The sequence below is a fragment of the Brugia malayi genome, assembly GCF_000002995.4.
Source record: "Brugia malayi strain FR3 genome assembly, contig: Bm_v4_Chr3_scaffold_001, whole genome shotgun sequence".
In the NCBI taxonomy this organism is placed as follows: domain Eukaryota; kingdom Metazoa; phylum Nematoda; class Chromadorea; order Rhabditida; family Onchocercidae; genus Brugia; species Brugia malayi.
Genome location: NW_025062477.1, coordinates 4,282,930 through 4,294,028, shown reverse-complemented (window position 1 = coordinate 4,294,028; position 11,099 = coordinate 4,282,930). Strand labels below are relative to the sequence as shown.

General features: G+C 29.4%; 1 protein-coding gene across 1 annotated transcript; it reads right to left on the bottom strand.

Moving 5' to 3' along the window:
- Positions 1–405: 405 nt before the first annotated feature.
- Positions 406–10,291, bottom strand: Bm14237 (Zinc finger, C2H2 type family protein; the record flags this gene model as incomplete). Its single annotated transcript, XM_043079951.1, has 25 exons — positions 406–553; positions 765–844; positions 941–1,141; positions 1,368–1,548; positions 1,740–1,828; positions 1,934–2,129; positions 2,253–2,478; positions 2,719–2,797; positions 3,152–3,211; positions 3,689–3,828; positions 3,904–4,018; positions 4,359–4,508; positions 4,801–4,940; positions 5,226–5,493; positions 5,615–5,692; positions 5,901–6,137; positions 6,415–6,464; positions 6,627–6,771; positions 7,196–7,332; positions 7,687–7,814; positions 8,115–8,260; positions 8,661–8,877; positions 9,088–9,185; positions 9,576–9,631; positions 10,075–10,291. 25 exons carry the CDS (start codon positions 10,289–10,291, stop codon positions 406–408), a joined length of 3,582 nt encoding a protein of 1,193 aa, XP_042935885.1.
- Between the last annotated feature and the right edge of the window lie 808 nt (positions 10,292–11,099).

The window sequence follows — 11,099 nt, the reverse complement described above, 5'->3', positions numbered from 1 at the left end:
ATAAATTTTTTTAATAAAATGGAATGATAATATGTTATACATATGCTAACAGCACATGAACAGAAAATAACAATTCAAAATAAATTATTTATTGATAGCTTTTAAAAAAATCAAAACCAAAAATATGCAATATTATCTGCGCACTTCAGAATCATGTATACTTTGCATAGACCGGTGTAAAATCCATTAGGTATGTGAGTCGAATGATAAAATCAAAGCAATAATAGTACTCTATTTACCAAGAAAAAAAAACTCCAAATACTTTCCCGGAATGAATGAATAAATAATTCGATTTATTCAGTGAAATAAATGTATTTATAAAAAAATATGTAAAAAAATACAAAGAATTGAAGCAATTTTTTTCAGTTTAATATAAAGACATGTACAGCAAAAATTCCTACTAATTTAATTCAAAGTACGACGCCAAATCAACAAATCATTTCGATCAAGCAAATCAATACTGTCTCGTTCATGCTCCCGACGGATATGTGCCAATAAGCATTCGCGATCTTGAAACTGCTCCAAGCACAGCTTACATACTTCCATTCTTGTTCTAAAAATCCTACAGGTTAGAGATTAATCAAAACAGCCAGTTGTTAGTTAACATACTACTAGAGGAAAACTAATTATTGAAAAAAAAAAAACTTTTCAAAAAAGTTTCATCAATATCAACTTAACTTTATGATTAATGTTTAAATGATTAATACCTAACTTTATGATTAATATTAAAATGCTAATATTCATAGAATACAAAACAAATTCACATGAATGGTTGAAAATGATTGTTGTTTACTGTTGCTGTTGCTCCATCCAAATGACGTGTTAATTGCGGAAGCGAGAAAAACTGAAAGAAAAAAAAAAAGGTCACTTAACTGCAAAATTAAAACTATCGTGGTTTGAAATTATTTCTGGATGTCATAATATGTTAGCAGCTACCTACCTGTGCTGTTTCATGATCTTCACTACTGAAATGTGCATCACTTTCTTGTTGAGTGGAAAAAGTTTCATCACAAATAACACAATTGGAAGTGAATGTTGGCGGTTGTGCCAAAGAGTCGAAATCTTGAGCACTTGTATATAAACTTAATGGTAAATTGGTAAGTTCTATGGATGTGTTCACCGGTACCATTATTGTATCCGTCTATAATGAATTAATTAATTAGTATACAGCAAAATTGGTCAATAATTCAACCATGGCATCTGATCATTTAAATAAGTGATCAACAATTAGTAAATGCAATACATTTACTAAATGGCATAAATAAGTAATCAAAAATATTTACAATTCTTAACTGAAACCTTTGTGCTATATCAATTTAATGCCGATAGTTTCCTATAAAATTTGAATTTTAAGGAAAATAGCTTACTCTTTTTTCTGACAAAAAAGAAAACATGCGTCGTGAATCGACAATTATAAATGAACCAGCATTTAGGAACGGATAAGAAACAGCAATTCGAAGCATTACACCTTCCGGTAATAAGGAGCGCAGCATTTGCATCGGAATCACAATTGCACCGCAATTATTTATTTCATTTACATTGCTAACACTACAATTGAAACTTATAAAAGTAACAGTTTGTAGTGAAAATTTTTACTTCAGTTGAAAATAATAATTTAAGATCATTACCTTGATGAATCTTACCAAATTTATGAGTGGTTTCTCAAGATTTTGATAAACTCTTAAGTAGGTGAAGAACAGCTCAAATAGTATGAAATATCCATGCAACTGGTAACTTACGAAATTTCATTAATTGTCACTTCAATAGTCTGTGGATTCAGATGCGGCTGTAGTCTTAATACAAGATGCGTTGTCGTATTATTAATGTCCTAAAACAAAAATCGACTAGTCGAGCCAGATATTTTCACCAATTATTTTGAAGATTGCAACTTTAAATCGAGAAGAAAAAAAAAAAGCATTTTCATTTCACAAACCTTGTTTACAATACGTGAAAAGGCAGAATTAAATGAAGGTTGCACAAATCCTGCATTTTTAGGATCAGGCGCTAGCTGTAAGGCAGTTGCCTGGAATTGCTCACTGGCAGCAAGTGATGATTGATGATGGTTAATACCGTTAGCAGTTACGTACGAATGGAATTGTCTGACGTGTGCATCACGGCTACGAGCAGTCCTATAATCTAGGTGTTTTGTGCACTTATAATAACCAAAGTGTAGAAGTTTTTTTTTTTTTTTTTTTAAAAAAAAAAAAAAAATTACATGCTTTTCAAAAGCAAATAAACCGTGATGGACTTACTTAAATCGTTCGCTGCATGTTTCATTCGTACATTTGAAAGATTTCTCTTCCGCATGAGCTAAATACAAATGCTGTCGTAATGCTGATAATGAACAGTAGCATCGTTTACACAATGTACACATTTCACGTCCATTACCCAAATCCTCGTGTATTTTCAAGTGTTGATATAACGTTGATTTAACTCGGAAAGATCGTTCACATATCCCACATGAAAAGGGTTTCTCACCTAAAACAAATATTTGAGAAAAAACTTTCCACTGAAATAGAATTAATTTAAAGATAAAAAAAAAATGATATCATATGTGTTATCAAAAGTTTTTGAAAAATACAGGTAACTAAAACAACAATCATTGTCAAACCTTGCAAAAAAAAAAAAAAAAAAAAAAAAAAAAAAAAAAAAAAAACTGCAACTAACTTTCCAAACATTTCATTTCAAGAAGCCTAACAGACAAATGATAAAAATGACCTGTATGAATTCTCTTATGTCGCACCAAATCTGATGGTTTTTTGAATCGTCGATCACATACATCACATACATGCGATCGCTGAAGGAAAATTACAAATGTAATAACTTATAGTTGTTATGAATTCAACTAAACTTCATATGGTGGAAATTATATTTAATCTCCGACACATAGCTGAAATTTTTTCTTCATCTCAAACAAACGGTACATATCGCTGTAATCATTGGATCAATCGATCATAATAGATAACAGATCAGATCCAATATGTGGCATGCCAAACAATCATTGATAATATTTGCAATAATTCTAGGAATAAAATCAAAGATAAACCACTAATTAATTACTAGTATTAGCGTAACGAAGTCAAAAACAAATTGATTTCAACCCCCCTCACCCCAGAAATATGCATATTTTAAGTCAAAAAACTACACACACCTGATCTTCCTTAAGTAAGAAATTCGCATCATAGGTGAAACTTCGTTCCTCATGCTGATTCTGCAAATAATTCCATTAAAAAAAAAAAAAAGAATTATTTTAATTAAAATCAGTTCTTTCCTTTGCTTTTTTTCTTCTTTCATTTGCATTAGGATAGAAAAAAAAAAACCAATTGAGCGAAGTATAATTCTTATCAAAGCTTTTCAAAACTGTACAAATATTAGACTTATTTTATGGACAAAAAAAAATCCTCCTATCATTAATTCATATTCCCAAATGAACTCAAGTTTGAACAAATTTTTGATATCATTCATTTAATGCTTTTAATAATTCTTACTAAAAACCGTAAATTGCAAGTTGAATAAAAAGCAAACGAACAAGTCATCTAATCACATACCCTTTTGTCAAGCTAATGGCTGCAGGACAAAATTTTTGTTGTTTGACATCTCTCACACTTTTGCAAAAAATTTAAAAAAAAAAAAGAAAAAAAAAATTCAATTTCAATTTAAAAAAAATGTTTAAAATTAAACAACTTACAGGACGATGAAATGCTTGTAAATGATCAGCAAGGCCAACGCATCCGGAAAACGTTTTTGAACAATGATTACATGCCAAGACAGGAAGATTGTGTAGCGGATCAGAAGACATATTGTACAAATGAGTTGATAATGTAGCATCTATAAATCACTACGAATTCCACATCATTTTTACAGAAATATAAGACAATAGACAAGAAAAGCTAGTAAATATACCTGAACTGAAACTAAAAAAGCACACAGGGCAACGGGTCTCTTGAGATTTTTCAACTGCTAAGCCATTTATTAAATCGCAGTCCTGTGATATCAAACAACTATTCAAATACGATGTCTGAAAAAAATCAATTCATCATTTAAATTTGATGAAGGCTAATTTTTTTTCTGTTACTGAAACAATATGCATTCTCTATATCGGTTATTTAATATTTCTGCATTTAATATTTTAAATGCCTTAGATTCCAATAATTTTAGGTTTTCTATCATATTTACCAGTATTGTTACGTTTTCAAAGCCCAAAAGATTAAGCTGAATTAGCTTAACAGAACTTTCTTTAAATTCCTCAAACTTTCCGATTTCATCAATAGATGTTGAGTTAAAAACTCCTCATATAACTCGAGATTACTATACGAGCTAGCTAAGTAACAAAATGAATGAAATTATTTGTTAATTACCTCAGCTGAACTATCATCTATATTCAACTGTTTCGAATCAGTGTCCAATGATGAAAAATCAAAGTTGGTAAGATCATTTTCACTAAAATGAGCATTATCATCTTGCACACTTTTACTGAATAAATTATCGGGTGACCATGAAAAAGATTCCTGAAATAATCATTTAGCAGCAAAATAACAGCAATTAATGCATTACTGAAATATCTATTTTATTTGAAAACATATCACTCTCCCAAACAGTTCTCAGCTCGTTTAAAAACAATTTTTCCGTTAGCAGTTGAGATCGATGTTTAGCTTAATAGTTACGCATTTCAATATTTGATACATTTAGTTATTCAAATAGTTTCGAAATCAAAAAGAACTCAAAATAAATGAAGAATTGTTTTAATGCCAGTGATAGATTTTAATTAAGTCAAGTATCAGAAGTAATAATATAACTTACAAAGTTCATTAAGCTGCTTGGTCGTGGGTGTTTGCTTGCATGCGCTTTTAGTTGAGAATGACGCCTAAATGTTTGGTCACAGGTTAAACATCTGAATGGCCGCTTGTTTGTATGTATCTCGCTGTGACATTTTAACTGAGCTAAAAAAAAAAGAAAAAACATCTAATTTTAGTTTCGCATTTTGAAGTAATTTTTGAACAGAGAGATAAGCAAATTAAAGACATTAAGAATTTTTATGAGGAAGTTTTCATATTTACACAAACAAATATTGACATCGTTTTAGTTAATTTCAGGTAATGTCCGTGATGTTTGTACTCATGAAAGATAAATTTTTGCAGCATTCGAAAAAAATTAATTATAAAAAAATTAATTAAATTAATTAAGTAACACTCTCCCCTGAAATATTACTTTATAATATGACGTACCTAAGGAATAAAATGACTTGTAACATAATCGGCATATGTGTGGTTTAATGCCAGTGTGTCGATTAATATGTTCTTTTAAACAGCGAAGTGTTGAAAATGATGCCGTACAGGTGCGGCATTTGTAGGGTCTTCGTTCCGGTTCAGTATTTACAGGAGTATTTTCAGTAGGTGGTAAAAGTTCCAGCAAACTTCCAGATGAGCCAACTTCAGCATTTGCTGTTAAACAGGCTATTTGATGCTGCTCCAATGCTTTTTTGCTCAGAAAAATCTAAAAATGCAAAATGCAGACATGTATTAAATTAGTAATGCATGTGTGATAAGTGATAATATAGCAAATAAAGAAAAGAATAGATAGGTAAGTGATGTAAAACAAATGAAAATATATTTACTTGCGAACACACTCCACAATGCTCCAATGGTCTTTCATGAATTTTAAGATGACGACGTAATGATGGTGCCGATGCTAACTGAAAATTATACTTTTTTTATTTCAGTTCAATTCTCCTAACATTTTTATTTCAAACAATTCCAGAAACCTTGAGCCTTTGAAGACTAGTAAATTAAACATATTTACGCATATAAATTAAACATAGTAGAAAAAAAAAAAAAAAAAAAAAGTAAAAAATAGTAAATTAAACATATTTACGCAATATATATATATATATATATATTTACCTGCTTCATGCAAACAGGACATCGTGCACATGTGTAATAATTATCGGGATGGTCAGCACGAACATGACTATCCATATGTAACTTTAATGAAGATTTCAAGTTAAAATCTCGACCACATCGATTACATGAAAATGGTCGTTCACCACTATGTATTCGATAATGTCGCATTAAATCGGATGTTTTGCCAAAACCTTTCCCGCACACAGAGCAACAAAACAACTTATTTTTCTTTAATTCCTGAAACTTCCTTTTTAATTTCAAATTGTTCAGCAAAAAACACTGCATTAATAATAAAGCTTTCAACTGCAGAATTATTTATAGTAGAAGCAACTTTATGTATGAAAGCGTTTAAAACTGTAATATATTTAAATTTATATGTGACAGTATATTTTTAAAAATTAAGAAAATTGATAAGCAAAAAAATTAGCATGAGCTTAAAAGTTTGAATAATAAAAAAATCTCAATCACCAACCTTTTTATTCAAAATCTAATTTACGAAAATTCTACAAAGTACCTGTAAATTAGTAGTTCCTTCTTCAGCGATCATAGAATTTTTTAGGGTTACTGAAAAAATGAGCCTAATTGAAAATTTTAGTTACAAGAAGCTGAGAAAGTGCAAAGATGTTAAAAAGTATAGAAAGAATTTCAAGTTGAAAAGATGAAAAAAATGCTTCTGAATCCAAAATATTTTAATAAATTGTACCAATTTAAATTAATTCATCAAACCTTCTTCTGGATGCCGTTTCCGAGCATGAACTTGTAGCGGCTGCAACGAATTGAATACACAAGTACATTTGAAACATCGAAAAACTGCACGCGATGTAGCATCTGGAGGATGCAAAAGTTTCACATGCCGACGTAAATTTCCAGCCTAAAGATCGAATTCTCATTTTAAAGTCAGACAATTTAAAATTTTTTCTAGAATAAAAAAGAATTAAATTGAACAACGTGGAAAATCTACTATAAGAAAAGCTTCTTTTTCCTAATTCATGCAGGAAAACAAAATATAAGCAAAATATATGTATATATTTATAAAGATTTGCCAAAAAAGGAATAGAAAGTGAAGCTAAAAATAAAAGGTAATTAAAATTAAGGACAATGGTTAAGAAATACAATTCATAAAACAATAGTAAAATATTGGAAAGATGCGATATAACACTGAACCAGATTAGAAATTTTGTGTTACTAATGCATCATAGAATTAGATAAATGAAAAAAAAAAAAGACGCTGTATTTTCTAAATTCAATTATTCATCGTTTAAATATAATAAATCGTTCATTGAAAAAAAGCTTACTTGTGAGAAAGTTGCATCACAAAGTGAACATTTATGATTTTGAGCAGTAGATGCATTATGAGTGAGCGTATGTTGTCCCAGAGAAGCTTTTTGAGAGAATCGTTTTCCACAAATTTCACACACAAAGCGACGTTCTTCTGACGTAGAATTACATATAATTATATGAATATAAATTATTGCTAAGATGTATCTCTCTCTCTCTCAACAAAATTCAACTTATATTTGGTACAGTGCTTTCCTCATCTCTATCGTGATGCGATGCTAACAATGAAATTACCCAGTAACAGAGTTCAATCATGAATTAAATAACGACCATGATATGCTTGAGATCACAGAAGAAAATCCTTCATAAATTTCAAGCCATATTTTACAACAGCATTAATAGCTTTATCTCGAGATACGAGAGATATATGGAGCGAATTTTACAGCAAATTTTAATAAAAGAAAAAAATTAAATTTAAAAGACTAAAATGAAATCAAAAAAAGCTTACTTGTATGGACAACATAATGTCTTATCAATTCAAACTTTTTTTTAAAAGTTTTGCTACAAACTTCACATTTATGAGCTCCATCACCAGAATATGATTCACGCTTTCGTTTATTTCTTTTCATTGTCTTGCTGAAAATTATTAATAAAATCAATCACAATAAGCTTTATTATAAGCATACACAATAGTCTCGACATAAAGACATATGAACTAAACTGAACATCTCTTGAAATTTCGACGTTGCTGAAACTTTAATAATTATCAAAGATATCTTTTTCACTTTAAGATCTATTTTCCCACTAACCACTAATTTTTTGAGAATTTGTCAAATTAATGAATATTTCTGATGTTATTCAGAAAAAATGGCTTTTACTTAGAAACAAGTTGCACATCCAAAAATTTCAAAAACAATCAAACCCAATGAAAATTACTTTATTTTCCGATGTATTTGTATGTGTTCATCCATTGCTTCTTTGCTGAAAATAACAATACCACATTTCTTACATATTTCAACAGTAGCGATATCTTCCAAACGAGGATAGCAATGCTGCAGGCGTAAATGTTTGTTTAAAAGCACCTAAAATGAGAAAAATAAAACAAAAGCAAAAAGTTTCTAGTATTCATACATGAGCTTATACAACTAAGATCTAGAACTGTTCGACATTCAGTTTAGATATTCACCGCTTTATACTAACAGACCAAATATTGAAGCAGTGAGATTATTAAATTTTTAGTTTATTAAATTGATTACATTAATTGTAGCAATCAACTTTCAACTTCAATATCAAATTTTCGGCATTTTAGATTTCCTAGCCTTTGAAATCGGCATCCAGCTGTAGTAGTTTGTAAAATTCCATATGTGTGTATGTATTACGCTTGTTTTTTGATTCTAATTGATCAAAATCATTCAAATGAGGCAATCAGACTGAGATTTCCGAACGAAAGATTATTCTACATGAATTATATTGATAATATACCTGGAAATCAAATTCTTCTTTACAAAATGTACATATAAGGGAATCATTCAAGCCATGGATTTGAAGGTGAGCATAATAAGCTGCTAATCGAGCATATTTTTTTGGGCAAAACGAACATACATATTTATCATTTTCAACCACTGCCTTATCATGCTGTCCAAGATGATGTAGCTTCAAATTATGTTCCTTATTATATTCATTACCACATATGTCACATCTAAAATTACTTAATCAACAATTTGTATTAAATTAAAATTAAAATTGTTTGATTTATTTATTACATAAAAAACACTGATACCAACTGTTTAAAATTTTACTGAAGCATTGAATTTTAATAAAGTACGTCTCATTATTTCTCATCATATTTGATAATATTGAAGAAAACTTACGAAAAACAAATTTTTAAGAAGCAAATAAATAAACATACTTGTAAGACTTTTCTAATCTACAATTTTTCGTATGATTCAGATATTCCTCTAAATCAAAGAGAGCATCACAAATGTTACATCGCGCCAAATAGTGTGTCTGCAAGTAGCCATAATTTATTTAGAAGAAACAAATATCAATAGAGCGATAATCTGGATGTATAAATAGAATGATCTGCTATAGTAAAAATATTTTAGTCATATCATAATCGAAATGGTTATCAGCGATAAGGTGCTGCCTTAAAAGATTGGGTATTTCCTAAATTCTAGTTCAAGATTTATTTATGTCTTCACTACTGAATTTCTGCAAACAAATTAGGAGCAATTTTCATTTATTTCACAGAAATTTTCGAAATTTTTGGTATTTACTGAACTAATTTCAGTATGCTACTGAATTAATTCGACCTTTTCGGAAAATATTTAGAAAAAATAAGGAAAAATTCATCGTACTGTCCGATGCAAGTAAACTTAAACATGTTTCTGAACTTACATTATTTGAAACTGGTATACTGTATGAATTATCCATCCATGTCGAAGTTGACGATTCTTGAATAGAATATATTTTTACAATTACGTTTAAATAAACAAACAGCTGAACTAATAAGGAAACAAATAAAATACGAAAGTGATACTTAATAACTATGAAATTTTGCCTGACTTATTCAAAATAATTCGACTCTATTAACATGAATGTGCAATTAAATATGATATTTAAGGCAGTGCATGTACGAAAACTGTAAATATTCACTTCAGTGTGCCTCCTTCAATGCTGGAGCAACCTGATCCAGAGTATAACCTGTACAAAATTTTAGAAAAAAAGACTCAGGTATTTTAGATTTTACATCCAAAACAGTATCATGTCTTCATTTCAGTCTCACAGATATAACTAAGTATCACCTCTCCCAAACACTATGGATAATTTATTGAAAATAAAACATCAGCCTAGAATAGTAAGCAAGACATTAAGATAAAGGAGGCAAGCAACCAACCATTTTGAAGAGAACAGTCATATCTAAGCATTTGTTGCTGTTGAGAAAGATGACGGTGATGTTGTTGCAGTGATAATAAATTTTGATGATATACCGTTGATCCGGATACTGTAAATGAATAGCTATCGGTTCTTTCACCATTTTCGAGATTTTCATCAATTATCACATAACGAATTCCTTCTGAATCGTTGTCAGTTGTCATTTCGTTACATTGCATTGCTTTTTAAAAGCACAAAATTTTATTTCCATCTGAAATGTCATTGTTATAATACTGAAATGCCATTGTTAAATATTTCATGGATAAAACTTATTCATGGATAAAAGTTAGTAATATATAAGCTTATAGTTTTAAATTTATCACAAACTTTTTGCATAATTACTATGACAAATAACAAATATTCTCTAAACATAACCAAGATAATTCGACGCTATTGCAAGCTATTTCTTGACGTCAGCGCAAATGATGACGTTATTTGCATATTACCTTATCATCTAGAAAAAAGCATAATTGTAATATAACAACTTGTAATAAAAACAAAAAGAAAAAAAGATCGAATAGAATTGAAAAGTTGAATTTAAATGTGATACTCATTACAAACATATTTCTCACCTTTTTCAATTTGAAAACCAATCAAACTTTTGAAAAATATAGAATGAATAAAATAAAAGTTTCAAATTAGAAAGTGTAATTAAATAAACATTACAATAGCTAAAAAGAATTACACATCGAGCAAAATTTAAATAATATAAATAAAAATTATTTAGAATTAATAAAAGAGTATAGCAAATATTTCAGTAGTTATAAATTCAAAAAGTGATAGCAATATTGTTTAATACGTGATATAATGATGGAGAGACGATAAAGATTGATAAGAATTGTGAGAGATTACAGGAAAACGAGTAGTGGACCAGGAAATAGAGAAAGCAGAAAACAATTCTGCGTTGCATTCTGCGTAAGCATTAATAGTTCCCGTTTAGACGTATTTTAACGGACCACGTGCTGGAAGATGAAATAAGGTAGACGT